This window comes from Thalassophryne amazonica, chromosome 15 (assembly GCF_902500255.1).
Source record: "Thalassophryne amazonica chromosome 15, fThaAma1.1, whole genome shotgun sequence".
NCBI classification, from domain to species: Eukaryota; Metazoa; Chordata; class Actinopteri; order Batrachoidiformes; family Batrachoididae; genus Thalassophryne; species Thalassophryne amazonica.
In genome coordinates this window covers 67,608,094-67,625,703 of record NC_047117.1, presented here as the reverse complement: position 1 = coordinate 67,625,703, position 17,610 = coordinate 67,608,094, and the positions used below count along the sequence as shown (strand labels likewise).

The following is a 17,610-nucleotide window of genomic DNA, read 5'->3' as shown; positions in this document are numbered from 1 at the left end:
TGTGTGAAACACTTTTAGGGAAAATCAAACAGTGACAAACACAGCACAGGAGAGCAAATGCAAAAGATCTTCACCCTGTCCCACTGCCTGTCCTTGTCCAGAAGAATGATGACCAGCTTGGGATGCATCTGGTGGCCCTCTTCACTGAAGGACAGGTTCCGACCTTCAAAGGTCACATTCATCACGTACCTGATAAGCGTAAAGAAACATTTAAGTTCTATGTCAACCGATGTCACCTTTAAACCTCATATGTTCTCTATAGATCAACATTTAAATGTAAAATATCCATTTCAGTGCTTTTGCAAAAACCTTAAGGTGTGCAGAGTGAGAAGAGTGTCACATCCTTAGTTCATATATTTTAAACGTGAATTATTTGTCCACAAAGCAAGAAGATGTAATTGTTGTGAAACTGATTTGTTGAACCTCTGAAGCAATTGCTTCAGGTGATATTCTTAAAAATTTCCAAGTCAAACAAATGTTTCAGTTGCTTCCATAAAGTGAAACACATTTTGAAACAGCAAATCATATATATTCTGGAGCATTAGAGTTAGGTTTTTAAAAGCATTTGAAGTACTGAATCATTTTGATGCCATTGTTTTGTTTTGTGATTTCTGGCGTTTTGAAACAGTGAATTGTTTTCCGAAATTGGTGATTTGGCTATTTTAATTTTGTTTTTTGTTTGTTTTTAATCAGTCTCTGAAGCACACATTTCATTCAGTGTTTTGAAACAGTGAATCATTTCCTGATGTCTGGGATTGTTTATTTTTATGTTTTTAATCAGTATCTGAAGCACGCATTTCATTCAGTGTTTTGAAACAGTGAATCATTTCCTGATGTCTGCAATTGTTTATTTTTATGTTTTTAATCAGTATCTGAAGCACACATTTCATTCAGTGTTTTGAAACAGTGAATTATTTTCTTTAGTCATCAATTCATTCCAGATGTAATGTTCCCAAAAGTAAATCATTTTACTGAAGGTGAACAAAGCTGAAGATGTGATTTTTCTGTGGGAGTGATGAGGATGGACAAGATCAGGAATGAACATATCAGAGGGACAGCATAGGTAGGACACTTTAGAGAAAAGCGCAGAGAGGTGAGCCTGAGATAGTTTGGACATGTGCAGAGGAGGGTATATAGGGAGAAGGATGCTGAGGATGGAACCACTGGCAAGGAGGAGAAGAGGGAGGCCAAACAGGAGGTTTATGGATGTGTTGAGGGAGGACATGCAGGTAGTTGGTGTGACAGGGGAAGATACAGAGGACAGGATGAGATGGAAACAGATGATCTGCTGTGATGACCCTAACGGTAACAGCGACAAGAAGTATACAGTTTTGAAGTTGGGAATCATTTTGAAGCAATTGCTTTGTTTAGTGTTTCCAACAGTTTGAAACAGTGAATTATTTCCTGAAGCAGTTCATTGGTTAGTCTTCCAAACAGTTTCCATCATTTCACTATCATTTCTATCTTTTCATGGAGGACAAACTCAGAATTGGGCTGAGCCTCTGAAACCTAGCGTACAATGCCACAAGGACTTCATGAATCATGATGAGCCTTGCTACTTTCGATCATACCATGCTGAGGTCTTGCACAAGTTCAATAATGGCCTCAGTAATGCAGGTTATGTTAAGTATCATAATGCCACATCTATTTGCTAAAGTTTCTGAAAATGAGTCCACAGGTTTTTGAATAATCCTGATGACAAAAAGAAACCAACAAACAGGCAACAAACAAAACAAAAAACAAAAATTGCTGTCAGAGGTTAAAAACATTTGATTAAGGAAGTCTGCAAAGCAACAAGACTGGGTCTGCTTTGTGCTTCACATACGCAGCTTAAATGAGCAGCTTTTCTCACATTCTGGCAACAGGCCAGTGATAGATAATGACTGGTCATGATTGACTACCATCATTACATTTCTCATCTCGTCACATTCCTTTTGCCCATCCATCTCTGTCATTTGCTCTGCTGTTTTTGACTAGTTTGATCCCATGTCTCTTCCTCTTCCAAAGGAAATTGTTGGTCATATGAAGTCTTTAATCCCTCCTTGCGTATTTAAATCGATTTCTGAGATGAATGAACCAAAAATTAAAATAATTACAAACAGTCTCATTTCATGGTTGGTACCAGCATGCAGTAGTGTCACCACTGGTCACAAACAATCCATTATGGACAGGTACACACTCTCCGATGTTCGATCAATTTCCAACCTCCCATTGCATTCAAACATTTTGGAGAAAGGTGTACTATACAATTGCATTTTCTTTTTCTTTGGCATGAGTGACATTATTCAGGTGTTCCAGTGTGGTTTTATAACGCTTCACAGCACTACTTCATAGATTTTCCAATCGTGCTTTTAGCTGCATTTAACACAATCAACCTTAGTATCCTCATCTCATTCCTGGAGCACTGCTTTTGCAATAAAAATACATCTCAGGGAAGTTCTGGTCTTAATTTTTTTCATTAGTGTTGGGAACTCTGCAGCCTCCTCGGGGCCTCTCTATTGTGGAGACCCTCAGGGTTTTATTCTTGGCCCAGTTCTATTTTTCTTACACATGTTCCCCTAAGGGCTCTGCGATGGACTGGCAGGCTGTCCAGGATGTACCCTGTCTCTCATCCCGTTACCACTGGGATAGGCACCAACTCCTCCACAATCCTTAATTGGAATAAGTGGGTATAGAAAATGAATGAATGTAATGGGGCCATTCTTAGCAAATAGGCATTTTGTTTGATGATTACACAGATGAAAATTTAAATGTCTTTGAAATGGAAAAATATGAACTATTTAAACCCATGGTTGAACTGCTTCAAGGACATCAAACCTTGGGCATGATCTCTGTGTATTGTATGATCCAGCACATTGGTGCCTCAGTGTTGAGGACCCCGTTGACTGGAGACTGTCAAGGCGACACACAAGTACTACCTGCAGCAGATACATGGTTACTTTTGAGATGTGGTGAAAGGTGAAAATGGGGGCGGAGGGGGAGTCTCAGGATTTGACCTCATGATCTTTGGATGTCAGTGTCTTTGCATTTATGTCTCACAACAGAGAAAAAGTGGCCCAAAAAATGATTAGTTAGAAGACTACCCCATCCAAATGATAAGCATGTGTTATGTCTTCTCCAGATGATCAGCTATTTGATAACATGACTCACGTGTGTCACATGCACGGGGTACAGTGAATCGGGGCACAGTGACTCAGTCTAGAAAGTGATTTACTAAGCCCCAGTATCAAGTGGATGACAAATATCACTTGTTGAAGTTGATACATTTACTTTTCCATGAATTATTTCTATAATTTGTGTATATAAACAACTGTTTTCACATTTGAACAGAAATTATGACAGTTATAGTAGTTTCTAAAGGACTTATATCACTATATAAGACATTCACACATTACATAGCTGGTTTGCTGGATTATAGTTTGTATATGCATCAACATATATTTAATAATTTTGAAGAAATCTTTATAATTGTGTATTTTTCATTATATTCCAAGTTGATTAACTGTGACCCGTGAATTAGTGCCCGAGGCACAGTGAATCAAAAATTTTAAAATCAATTTTAAACACCTGTAAATTACACTTGGGGAGACATAAATAACACAGCATTATAAACAATAACTTAATCTATTAAATACACAATAGAATGACCTAAACCTATGCATAATGTGTTTATGCTGCCACAAAACAACATCTTTGATCCACTGTGCCCCATCTTACCCTACAGATTCTTTATTGTCATTGTAAGAAGTACAACGAAAGGTAAGGTGAAAGCCTTTCAGTGCAAATATAAGACTGAGTAAACCACATGCAGACTTGAAAGATCTTGGGAAGAAAATAAAATAAACATAATTTTAACAGAATGAAAAAGGTATGTTCAGAGTGCAAATATAAAAAAAGAAAAGTTATAAGTATGTAGTAGCATTAAAGAGATAACATTAAAAGACAGAGAGAGAGAAGTAAGAACAAAACTGTGGCTGTTTCAGTGTCAGTGGATATTGCACATAAAGAAATATTGCACTCAATTCAAACAACGGTCTTGTCTACTAAAGCAATCCTGCTCTTAAGTGATGTGTTGAATGTTGCAGAGCTGGAGGTAAAAACTTTAACGATGACCCAGTTTGAGTTTTGGTGTAATGCTCTCCACCTGATAAACTGAAGAACTGGAATAATAAAGAGAGCAAAAAGAAGGAGTAAAGGAGGCGAGCGTAGTAAGTGTGAAGACATATCAGCATAATGGCAGATAAACTGTAATCATCTCTCTCTCTCTTCCTCCACCACCTCCTTCCTCGTCCTGTTCTGTAGGCTGCCGTCACCATGGAGACGCTCTGCTTCTGAAACAATCCACCGGAGAAATAAATATCTCGTCTGAATGCAAGGAGGGAGGGGCGAATGTGCGCAGTGCTGCGTGCAGACTTTCTGAGGAGGTGACGGGCACGTTTGCATGGCCGCCATCTCCGACGAAGTTGATGGTGTGAAGGAAGAGACAATAAATCTATTCAGAAGTGAGTAAAACACAACAGATGAGCAACGAGTCTGAAGTGCCGCCAAGATTTTATCTCAAGTGCCTCCTACTAGAACATTCAGCGCTTCAATCTGTAAGGTCTTCAAATTGATATTTTTAATACCTCATGTGCGCTGAGGCGACCACACACTTTGAACAAGCCTCCATGAAATTCAGAAAGCTGCATGTTGCCAAACTCGTGCGCTAAAGTGCTGTAATGTGCATGTAACATGGGATTAGCCCCCGAAGAATAATCTCAGTTTGAATGGGGAACTGAGAAGATCCAGACAGGTTGGGGGGGATGAACAGGTCTAAGTGCACAACCTGTTGTAGGCTTGACACCTGAATGCACCACGTGACCAGGTTGGATGCCTCCATGCGTTTCCTGGCGTCACAGCGCACTGGCACGTGCGAGCAAAAACCGCAAACAAGTGAGGCTCTTAACACCCGTGTTGCCATGGCACCCTCAACCACAGCAATTTTCATGCAATCAGCTGCGTTGCCATGGGAACAGCAGTCTCAACCAAGAGCTAGTTGAGAGCGAGCAAGGAAGAGGAAGGTTTATCTGTCTGAACTTGAATGTTTGGCGACTTTTTCAAGCTGTCATGTCAGTCTCACGTCTGAACGCACCAAATGGCTTATCGACGGGATTTATTAAAGAGCACGTGAAATGGTGCCTTTGTGAAAACGCAGTTCCATTTAACAGCCCAAAGCCCTGACTGTTTTTTTGTTTTTGTTTTGTTTTTTAATGTGCCACTTGATCCCGTCACATTCCAGAATTCCCCTTTGACTCTGCTGGGATGAGCTACCAACAAAACCTCATGTGGCTCCGTATCAGCCATATGCAGCCGCCTGTGAACGCCTCACGCACCAACTGTTCCCAACTAATCACTGGCAGAGAGAGGATTTTATTAGTTTATTTATTTATTGGGGGGGGGTTACAGACACAAAATCATTGATGCCTCAAACAAAATTGCTCTTGCTCCCTTCTGTGTGTGGGACCATTCAGAGAATTTTCACAATTTTTACATCTCTGAAAAGAAAATTAGATTTTCATTGTCACTTGTCTGTTCGACTCTGTCAGCTGAATGAGCTTTCATGAGATTTAAAGTGAAATTTTGTGAAAAGCTGGTCCTTGGGGAAGGGAAAAAGAGATGAGATTTTGAGGCTGCTCTGTATGAAGTGTGGATCTAGGAATTTTATTATTTTTTTTTCTTTCCTGATTCTTTTTTGTTTTTTGCTTTTTTTCAGAATAATGTGTGGAATGTATGAATGTATGGAAAAAAAAAGTAGTCACTGATTGTCAACATCAAAAATGTGCAAATTTTAGCGTAGTAAAAATGTGTATTTGCGTGTTTGTGGGGGGGTACATTTATTTAACGACTGTCAAAAAAACAAACAAACAAACCAACCAACCAACCCAGGGCCCGTATCCACGAAGCATCTCAGAGTCCCCTCAGAGAGCTACAAACTTACCCTAAAGATTTTGAGCAAGGAATCTTAGCCTAAGAGTGATCTAGTGTGCCTTAATTGAGAGAGTTGTGACATGACAAGTCACGTGACTCATGGTGCCATCTTGGGTTCTAAATAGTGTTCACTGTTAATCTGTCTGCATGGAAATCCAGCTATTTTATTTATTTATTTGCTGAAATTGACGGGTTGCTGTTCATTTGGATGCACAAATAGACACAGCAAGGACTTCAAGATGTACAGATTCCCTTTAGATCCGAACAGAAGAAACATTTTTCAAAATAAAGTCAGCCATGTGGGATGGAAACCGACATCATCGTCAAAGCTTTGCAAGGTAAATTTATTGTTCAGTCCCATGTACAGTAAAACTCACCTAAACTGTCATTGTATAAACCAGATATTCGTAGTCACCGGACAAAAAAGTCTGAAACGCAAGGTTTTTACTTCATGGGTACAGCTCCTTTATACATTACCATGTGTCAATGTTATAACCAATAACGTGCAATCTAGTTATTTTCCTCTAAACTGCGGCTGTAGACAAGGCTGTCCTTTTCCCCCTCTTCTTTTTGCTCTTGCAATAGAGCTCCTGTCTATTTACTTGAGGTCCTCTCCAACTTTCACAGGTATTATTCGCTCGCGTATGGAACTCAAACTATCCTTATATGCCGATGATTTGTTACTGTATGTCGCAGACCCAGTCAAAACCTGTCCCAATATTCTCTCTTTTTTCCGCAGATTTTCAGGTTACAAGGTTAATGTATCTAAAAGCGAATGTTTTATGGTTAACACTCAGGCAATGCGACTCTCACAATCTGATATTCCCTTTCAGTTGAGTGTGACGGGATTTAGATATTTGGGGGTCCATGTGGCCAGATCCTATAACTCTCTATATGCTGAACATTTTACTCCTCTAATAACTGCGATCAAGGCAGATTTTCAGAGATGGAGCTCTCTCCCTCTGACACTGATCGGAAGAATTAATGTGGTCAAGATGAATGTTCTTCCTAAGTTTTTGTTTTTGTTTCAATGCTTGCCTTTATTCTTATCAAAAAAGGTTTTTAAAAATATTGACACGGTGATCTCTCACTTTTTGTGGAACGGCAAGAAACCCAGGGTTAGACTGAAAATCCTCCAAAATTGTAAATTTGATGGTGGTCTAACTCTACCGAATTTTAAATTTTATTACTGGGCTGCAAATATAATCAAAATTACATACTGGTTAAAACTAATTGACTTACCCTGGTGTCAACTAGAATCACAGTCATGTTCCTCATCCTCTCTACCGGCTTTGATAACAGGACCTGTCTCGGCCAACCCCTCTGGTTTCACTAGCAACCCTGTGGTCATCTCTACTTTAAAGATATGGTTTCAATTCAGAAAACAGTTAAAATTTATTGACCCCACCACATCAACTCCATTGTTGAGAAATCATATGTTCAAACCTGCATTTACGGATCCGGTCTTCGCTGGGTGGTATGATAAAGGTCTTCAGCGTTTTAAGGACTTCTATAGAGATGGTATTTTTTGTTCTTTTGTAGAATTAGCTGGTGAATTTGGGCTTCCACCCTCTCACCTTTTTAGATATTTTCAAATTAGGAATTGTATAAAGATTTTATACAATTCCTAATTTGAAAAATGTTTCCGGGCTTCCCTCAACTCCCAGCAGATCAGACCTGGGATGAACTTTTACAATTTAATCCCTCACAGAGATCTTTAATTTCAAAAGTATATAGCACTATACAGTGCTATGATGGTTACTTGACAACAAAGACAAAGGAAGCATGGGAGCATGAGCTGAGCTTGGTCTTTGAAGACCACTGGTGGGAATCGGCATTAGGTGGTATTCATAAGATTTTTATTTGTGCCCGCCTAAGTCTAATACAATTTAAGGTTGTGTTCAGATGTCATTATTCCAAAACTCAGCTGGCAAAAATATTTCCAAATACAGCAGACATCTGTGATAGATGTTCTGGTTCTTCCTGTAATTTGACACATATGTTTTTTTTTCCTGTCCAAGTTTAATAAATATCTGGGAGACATATTTTGACACAATGTCTAAAGTACTTTTGAAAACAATTGCTGTATCTCCCCATATAGCTATTTTTTGGCCTTCCTAAAGATTAGAATAACTATACAGCTGTCCAAAAAGAGGTCTTGGGTTTGACATCTTTAGTTGTGAGACGACATCTCCTCCTAAATTGGAAATCAGTAAATGTTCCATCTGACAAACTCTGGATTAGCGAGGTCATGTCCTTCTTTAATTAGAAAAAATAAGATTTATCAGGCAAGGAAATGTGAGTAAATTCGATACAAAGTGGCGACCATTCATTTTGTTTTTTGACTCAAATTAGTTCCTACATCTCCTTTTATTTCCCCTTCTTTTTTATTTATGTACCTAATTTTATTTATTTATTTATTTTAGTTTGTATCTATCCATCCATCCATCCATTTTCTTCCGCTTTATCCGGAGTTGGGTCGCGGGGGCAGCAGCTCAAGCAAAGCCGCCCAGACCTCCCGATCCACACACACCTCCCCCAGCTCCTCCGGGGGAACCCCAAGGCATTCCCAAGCCAGCAAAGAGATGTAGTCCCTCCAGCGTGTCCTGGGTCTTCCCCGGGGCCTCCTCCCAGTGGGACGTGCCCGAAACACCTCTCCAGCGAGGCGTCCAGGGGGCATCCGGAAAAGATGCCCGAGCCACCTCAACTGACTCCTTTCGACGTGGAGGAGCAGCGGCTCGACTCCAAGCTTCTCCCAAGTGACCGAGCTCCTCACCCTATCTCTGCAGTCGCAGAGGCAAAAACGCGGGTCTGGGAGGAGTTCGGGGAGGCTATGGAGGAGGACTATCGGTCGGCCTCAAAGAGATTCTGGCAAACCGTCCGACGCCTCAGGAGGCGGAAGCAGCTCTCCACCAGCAGTGCTGGTGGGTCATGGTTCTCGACCGGAAAAATGTGCTTTGCCCTCTTCAGGTCAGTGGAGTGTCCTTGCCTCAAGTGGAGGAGTTTAAGTATCTTGGGGTCTAGTTTGTATCTATTTATTTTTTGGGTAGGGAGTGGGAACGGGGGTTTGTTTGTGTGTGAGCTTCGTTTTTTTATATTAAGACTACATTTTTTTTTTCAGTGCAATACTATTGAAGCGCAACGGTATGCTGATGATATGGTATCAATATTTTGAGCACACTTTAAATATTGCTGTTGTTAACTTTACTTTGCACTGTTTTCCAACTTTTTTTTTATAAAAATGTAAAAAGGTGTGAAAATGTGGAAATGTATCTATGCACATTGAAATGACTTTTGTTCCATGTACACCAATAAAAATATATGAAAAAAAAAGTCTGAAAGGTTTTGTATTGCTTTCCATGAAATAAACACCATATATAACAGATTTTATACAATAGATTTTAACTCACATCGGATATAATGTCCCGTCCGATCGCAATGTATTTCCATTAAGCCCCGAGCAGTCTGGATGTATAAAGTAAAAGAGGTACAAATTAAAGTTCAGGGTTGTGACACTTGCCGCTTTGAGGTAAGTGGGACCGGAGTCATTTCCCTGATTAAAAGCCCAACCGTTTATTTTTTTTTTCACACCGTGCTCAGGCTCTGACCCACAGCCTGGACATGCACCTGTTAAATCAGACACAAAAGGCTGTGATTTGACACTTTTCTGCTTTTACTCCTTCGTCTGCCATCATATTATAATAGCTTTTACAATGCGCACGCTGATTAAAAATTGATCAGAAAAATCCACACATTTACAGCACAAAGTCGGTAAAAGAGGAAATTGTACAGCTTACCTTTGATTTAGAGGTGATGATTGTAGAAAGAAAAGCTTGTTGAGGGTCAAATTAGTTCAGAATAAAGCATAATCCAGAGACAGAGAACTTTAAAACTGTCACGCATGACACAGAGTTACAGAGCAGTAGCTGCATAAATCAGACTTTAAATTAATTAAATAAATCATCATAAATTGTATGCCTAGTAACTGTGGAAATCTTGGGGAATCCCCCTGGTAGATCTATGTGCAAGCATTCTGGGGTGTGCCATGAATCATATGAATGCAGTGTGTGCACACAACTAAAATTAAAGTCATTTCAGCACTAGAAATACATTTGCGAATGCACAAATTAGCCATAATTGGATGCTTAAATTAACCAGGAAGGAGTTTCATAAAGAAGGCCATATTTATAACACATAAAGTAGATATCAATACCTTTAAAATGGAATCAGTTTGAAGAGTTTTATTTACTGCCCACATGAGCTTTTCTTCTAATAAAATTCGATCACAAAATGCTTTTTTCAGATTTCAGAGGTTTCTCCCAACCTCCCAAATTTACATATTTCATAGCCAGTATAGCTGGCATTAAGGAGCCAAGAAATGGAAAGGATTCTTTGAGTGTAATGGTATGCTTCTGTGGCTCAAACATGGATGCTTGCAATAGTCAATGTAACATTTTCCATAGTTTGAGCATACATAAACTTCAGTTTCGTGTCAATGTCTGTTTGACTATATTCCAAGTCTGGGTGTCCATGACAACTGCCACAGAAAATTTCAGGTCTCTAGGTCCATTATTTGCTGAGATATTCTACCTTGAACATGGCTCCAGAAATGATGGCCATAATTTTTGCCTAAAAAACGGCAGACCCCATACACACTAAATTGGCCATATCTCAGAAACTACTTGGCCTACAGGCCTCAAACTTCAAATTTGTTGTTCTGAATAGTCTGGGAACATTTGATTAAAATTTGAAGAAAATCTGAGACAAAGTGCATGAGGACCTCGTTGAATTGACATGAAATGACCCGTATGCTTATGTATAATACCTACATAAGCAATTACATAAACAATGAAAATGAATGACCACATAACACAGGGACACGTTAGTCTGGGCGTTGAACGGACGGATGGGGGGGGGGGGGGGTGTCTGCTCACAGCCTCGGCTGTAAAGATCTCTGCTCCTCGACGTCCCCGCTTGAGAACACGTTCCGTGTTTGCAAGGACATGAACTTACAAGATTTCTCCGTGAGGCACATGTCTCTGCCTGCTGTCCTCACGTGGAAATATATAAAGATAAGGATATATAAGGAAATATAGCCTTTGCATCGGGCTGCAGTGGTCGGACACAGCGCACCTTGTCCATGTTTTTCTTGATTTCAGGCATTTTTTCACACTGATTACAGGCCAGTGATGGAATCGCAGTGGTAAAGTTTCCATCTGGTAATCAGAGCTTACGGGTTTGAATCCTGTGGGGTTATTTAACTGCGGGGTTCTGTATTGCGCAACCTTTTATGTATTATTTATATCAACCCAGTCATTAATTATACAGCTCTTTTTTATTTTATTGTTCTCTGGATCAGCAGTGTGATATAGTGCAGCTGCTCGCACTGTGTTCCTGCTCAAAAGACACAAACTGGTGCACCGAGATCGTGCACACCTGCCCGTTGGTGCAATGTTTTCGTGGTTTACGCATACGAGCTGTTTCGCCGTGAGTCACCCTGAGTTGTACTTATTCATACTATGTTTGAAGGGGCCCTAAGCTTTTTCTTAGAATGACAGCACTAAAAGCTACTTTTAGACTTATGATACTGTGTGGATACGGGCCCAAGACTTTTTACACAGAGATGTAACAGTAATGTGTAGCAGAAATAATAACAATGCATTTTTTCACATCTGTAGTTCCTTCTGGACATATATCAAGCTTATTTGATCAAATTATTGAAATTACAAGATTAGTATTTTCAATTTCAATTTATTTTCATTTATATAGTGCCAAATCACAACAGAGTTGCCTCAAAGTGCTTCACACAGGTAAGGTCTAACCGTACCAACCCCCAGAGCAACAGTGGTAAGGAAAAACTCCCTCTGAGGAAGAAACCTCAAGCAGACCAGACTCAAAGGGGTGACCCTCTGCTTTGGCCATGCTACAAACATAAAGTACAGAACAATTCACGGACGAATATACAAGAAATGCTATTGGCGCACAGGACAGGAGGATCGCCAACACGAATACAACTCCGATCTCTGGATGGAGCTGCATGTTAAACAGAGAAAAAACAGAATCAGGCATCAGAAAGACAAAAAATACTGTATAATTTGTCAGCATTAAACAACAAGAAAAACAGAGAAATACTAAGGTGATCGCTGGCCACTAGCTCTAAACTTCACTAAAAGACCCAGAATTTAGGTAAAGTTGAGGCCGCAGCCCGCTCCAATTACTAATAAATTAATTAAAAGAGTAAAAAGCATAAAACAAAACTGTACCAGTATGCTAGCCATATGAAAGGAAAACGAAGTGCGTCTTAAGTCTGGACTTGAAAATCTCCACAGAATGTGATTGTTTTATTGACGCAGGGAGATCATTCCACAGAACGGGTACGATAAGAGAACGCTCTGTGACCCGCAGACTTCTTATTCAGCTTAGGGACACAAAGTAGTCCTGCACTCTGAGAACATAAAGCCCAGGCCGGTATGTAAGGTTTAATTAGGTCAGCTAGGTAGGGAGGTGCCAGTCCATTAATAATTTTATAGGTTAGTAGCAGAACCTTAAAATCTGATCTCACTGGGACAGGAAGCCAGTGAAGGGATGCCAAAATGGGTGTAATGTGGTTGTACTTTCTGCTATGCGTCAAAAGTCTGGCTGCAGCATTTTGAACCAATTGGAGACCCCTAATGCTAGACTGCGGTAAACCAGAAAATAGAATCAATCAATCAATCAATCCAACATTTATTTATAAAGCGCTTTATAGCACCGACTGGTGTCCAAAGTGCTTAACATTAAAAACACAAATTTACAAAAAATAAAACACATATAAAATAAAATTTTAAAACAACACATAAAAAAGAACATAAAAATAATAGAACATGTCACCTCCCCACTAAGTGTTAAAAGCCAGTTTAAATAAATAAGTCTTTAACTTAGATTTAAAAAGTGTTAGGTCAGGAATAGTACGTAACTCAAGAGGTAGCTCATTCCACAGTCTCGGGCCAGCTACCGCGAAAGCATGATCACCCCAGCATTTATATCTTGACCTTGGAACATCTAAGTAAAGCTGGCCAGATGCCCTTAATGTCCTACTGTAGGTGCGCAAAGTTAAAATTTCAGACAAGTAGGGAGGTGCAAGGCCATAAATAGCTTTAAAAACAAACATTAAAATTTTAAAATCAATTCTAAAACGAACTGGAAGCCAGTGGAATGAGTACAGGATGGGCGTACTATGCTCATGTCTAAAAGAGTTTGTCAAAAGACGAGCAGCAGCATTCTGCACCAACTGGAGACGTGCAAGAGACGACTGATTAATGCCCGAATAAAGTGCATTACAATAATCAAGTCTGGAGCTGATGAAAGCATGAATGGCTGTCTCAAGATCACATCTACTGAGAAAGTGCTTTATTTTAGCCAAAAGGCGAAGTTGGAAAAAACTAGCTTTGAAAACAGAATTTATCTGTTGATCGAACCTCAAACAGCTGTCAAATATCACTCCCAAATTCTTGACAGCTGGTTTTACATAGTTAGCCAAAGCACCAAAATTTGGTGTTACCACATTTGGTATGCCAGAGCGCTCAAACACCATGATCTCAGTTTTACCATCATTCAGGTAAAGGAAGTTTTGGGACAGCCACTGCTTTACATCATGAATACAGTTAAATAATGATGACAAAGCATCACTCCCATTAGTCCTCACAGGCAGATAGATTTGCAGATCATCTGCATAACAATGAAAGGATAGGTTGTGCTGGGTTATAACTGACCCCAATGGCAGAATGTACAAAGAAAATAGAATCGTCCCAAGGACAGATCCCTGCGGCACTCCACAGCACAGAGGAGCAGTTGAGGAAAGGTCCCCAATCATGACAGAAAAGCTCCTTTCAGCCAAATATGATCTAAACCATTTAAGTGCAGTACCATGAATGCCAATAAAATGTTCCAACCGGGAAACAAGTACTGTGTGATCCACAGTATCAAAGGCTGCTGTGAGGTCCAACAGAACCAGCACAGCAGGATTCCCTGCATCCACCGACAAAGTGATGTCATTATGAACTTTTAAAAGTGCTGACTCAGTGCTGTGTCACGATTTAAACCCAGACTGGAATTTTTCAAGGATGAGATTGTCTTCTAAAAATGATTGTAACTGTAAAAAGACAAGCTTTTCTAAAACCTTAGATAGAAATGGCAGATGAGACACAGGTCTAAAATTGGATAAAACTGATGAGTCCAGGTGAGGTTTTTTAAGAAGAGGTCGAACCACAGCATGTTTAAAAGCAGCTGGAACAGACCCTGATCTAAGACAAGCACTGATAAAAGTTAGGAGACCCGCCCCAACAGTATTAAAAACCTCCTTCAGCACCTTAGCTGGAACAACATCAAAAGGACAACTTGTAGATTTTATGTGTTTTACAACATCAGCGAGAGATGCAAAAGAAATGGGCTCAAACTGTTCGAGCACAGCAGAATGTGCACGAGGAGCAGACAACTCAACATTACAGTTCTGATCAGCGTTCTGTCTGACTGATGAAACCTTGTCAATAAAAAACTGAAGAAACTCCTCACAGGTTGTGGTTGTAACGTCCATCAGAACAGAGGTGTGTGGATTTACAACTGTGTTTATAGTCTGAAATAACACACTGGGACGATGACAACTGCTCGAAATAATATGAGACAGATATTGTGCTTTTGCCTCCTTCACAGCCTTCTGATAGTCAGTTAGACTGTCCCTCAGAAAACCCAGAGACACCTGTAGTTTGTCCTTTTTCCATTTTCTCTCCGCCTGTCTGCAGCGTTGCCTGAGGGCACGGGTTGTGGCATTTAACCAGGGGTCGGATTTTGATTTCCTGGATTTGCAGCGCATCGGTGCAACAGAGTCCAAAATTACTGTGCATGTAGAGTGGAAAGAAGAGAGGATGTTATCTGGGAGTAATGGGGAAACCAGTCCATTCATGGCATAAAACTGAGAGTCCATGAAGGCAGCAGCAAAGTCCCCCGCTGTCGAGGAGGTGACCAAACGGCGGCGAGAGACAGGAACAAGTGGCTTACTAGCAGATGGAGGAGCAATAAATTCAAAAATAACAGGAAAGTGATCTGAAATAGCAATGTCTGATATGTCCTTAAGTGAAACTGAGAGCCCAAAAGAAATAACCAGGTCCAAGGTGTGTCCAAGATTATGTGTTGGTCCATCCACATCTTGTGTTAGATCAAAAGAGTTCAGGAGGCTTTTAAAATCATCAGCCAGCTGATTAGAAGGACAACAGATATGAATATTAAAATCACCACAGACCAAAAATTTATCATATTTTGGGATAAAATCTGCCAGAAACTCAGAAAACTCCTGAATAAAATCCTTATTAAATTTTGGTGGACGATAAACAACAGCACAGAGCACAGGACAGTTGAACTCCATCACAAACAACTGAAGTTCAAAAGTGGAGTAGACATTAGAAGATAAAAATCGGCATTTAAAGCTGTCTTTAAAAACCGTGTGTGTCAGGGCGGCGGCTGCCCGGCAACCATAGCGGCTGGACCCGCAATGCAAACTCCCACACTAGGCTTAGAAAACATGGTCTTTATTCCAGGCTCTGGTTCGGTACACATGTGGTCAATCAGTGGAGCAGAGGTACAGTCAGGATCAGGCAAAAATGCAGTCATGGTTGAGCAGGGGTCAGAGGCACAAGCAAACACAGACATCTGGGATGAGGCAAGAGGCATGGTCGAGGAGAACAGAGAAAAAATATGGCACATGGCAAGGCAAAAATCAGGACTGAAAACAAGAGCTGGAATGTGTACAAAGACGACAAACGAGCAGACGAGTGATGGCTGGAAGGTGTTTAAATAAGGCAGGTGTTAATTTGGTGCACGTAAGGAACAATCTAGAAAGGGGCGTGGCTAGTGGACAAAGATTATACACGGGCAAGATGGTGATGAGGGGAGTGCACAAAGTGGAGTGATGTAATACACAAAGATGCGTGAGCAGGTGCAAAGAGTGTGAGTGAATGGAAACAAAGCAGACTGAATCAAAGTGTGAGAAAGGGGCACAGAGCTGGTGAAGTGGCATGAGGTGACAACACAAACAGGGATGCAAGAGGGGCGAAGACATGATGGCAGGTGCAGGGATGTGAGGTGAGAACATAATCAGATAAAAGTGAGGGATGAACGCCTAATGGCAGGTGCAGGGTGTGGAGTGAACCTAATCAAATGGGAATAAGGACAAACTGAGAAGAAAGCTAAAACAGAATATAATACTACAACAAAGAGGAACTAGACCAGAGCATGAACATGAGAATTAATCAGAAAATAATAAAATGAACAAAAGGCAAAACAAGACTGGACCTGCCTAATGACTGAAGTATACCAACAGATGACAAAACAAAGACTAATAATTAACAGAAATCAAAACCAGATACTTAAGCATAATTGATAACACAAATGAGAACAGCAAAATAAACAAGTGAGAAACTAATGAACAATAAATGAAAACACAACTGACAGAAGGAAACTAGAACGGAACTGAACTATGGCCGAAATATAAAAGTAACAAAGAGACAAAGTGGAAAAGCAAAACAGAACGTAGAATAAACACATGGTGAAAATAAACAACTAATAAATCAAATCTGGAGCAGATGGTGATGAAAAGAAAGGAGGAAAAACAGAATTGAAACCTGGATCCAGGTCGAAACCTGACAACGTGACATACAAAACACCAATCAAATGACAACGATCCATTCAGCTGTTATATAAATACATATGTAGCAGGGGTAGGGTTTGAACTGGGAACCTTCTGCACTGAACCCAGGCACACTTGACCACCACCCTGCTAATGTCAGTCTATATATCTCTCTCCGAATATCACTTTCTGAATGCTCGATAGTTCTTTGTTTTTAATCTCCAAAATCTCTGCAACTGCATTGTAAAAATGTGTGGTGTGTGCATGGACAGAAATCAGTTTTGCATATGTGCACATGCTTATACTGTTCATACTAAAATCAGTATGGGATAGATGACTCATAATCTGAGGCTGAGTGCAGACGACCTCCCTGTGACAACTTACTGATGAAACGTGCTGCACACATTAAAATTCCTGTGGGACAGAAGCAGCGGCAGCATCTGTCTGTAAAATGAAAGATAATCTTTACTGCTCAGATTGTGGAATTTCTTTTTTCTCCTCAGTGAAACTGCACACGCAAAGTCACAAAGCTGTGCCTTTATGATCAAACAAATTATGTGCTTTTAATTTGTTTCTATTTTAGTGTCAGTGCATTTGGATTTGGTTACTTGATATTTGGGTTCTGCAAAATTCAATTTACTTTTTTTAATGCCATTTCAAATATACTACAAGCATGAAAGACTGCAGATATAATTATTAAACTTCAATTGAGCCAATTATTGTTAGTTTTAAAAGGAAACAAAGAATAGCTTGCAATGCAATGCAAAAAAAAAGGTTTGCAGTAATATATAGACTAATCTCTAATAAATAGTATTCACAATTTAGATTGCTTGTCCGTGTTTAATATTCCCAAACTGTGCAACATTTGAGTAAGTTTCTTTAAATCTGCAGCTGACTGTTCTGTTGCCAGAATGATGCCACCAAATGAAAGTTTTGTGCATTGAAACCCTGCTCATGTATATGAGAGTAACTTTAAAAGTTATGGG

The 17,610-nt window shown here is 40.0% G+C and overlaps 1 protein-coding gene across 1 annotated transcript in view; it reads right to left on the bottom strand.

Moving 5' to 3' along the window:
- Positions 1-17,610, bottom strand: part of LOC117526169 (glutamate receptor ionotropic, NMDA 2B-like) — a 93,955-nt gene that overhangs the window by 53,041 nt on the left and 23,304 nt on the right. The window contains 1 exon segment of the mRNA XM_034188204.1: positions 75-189. Within this exon segment, the coding sequence (XP_034044095.1) occupies positions 75-189 (115 nt within the window).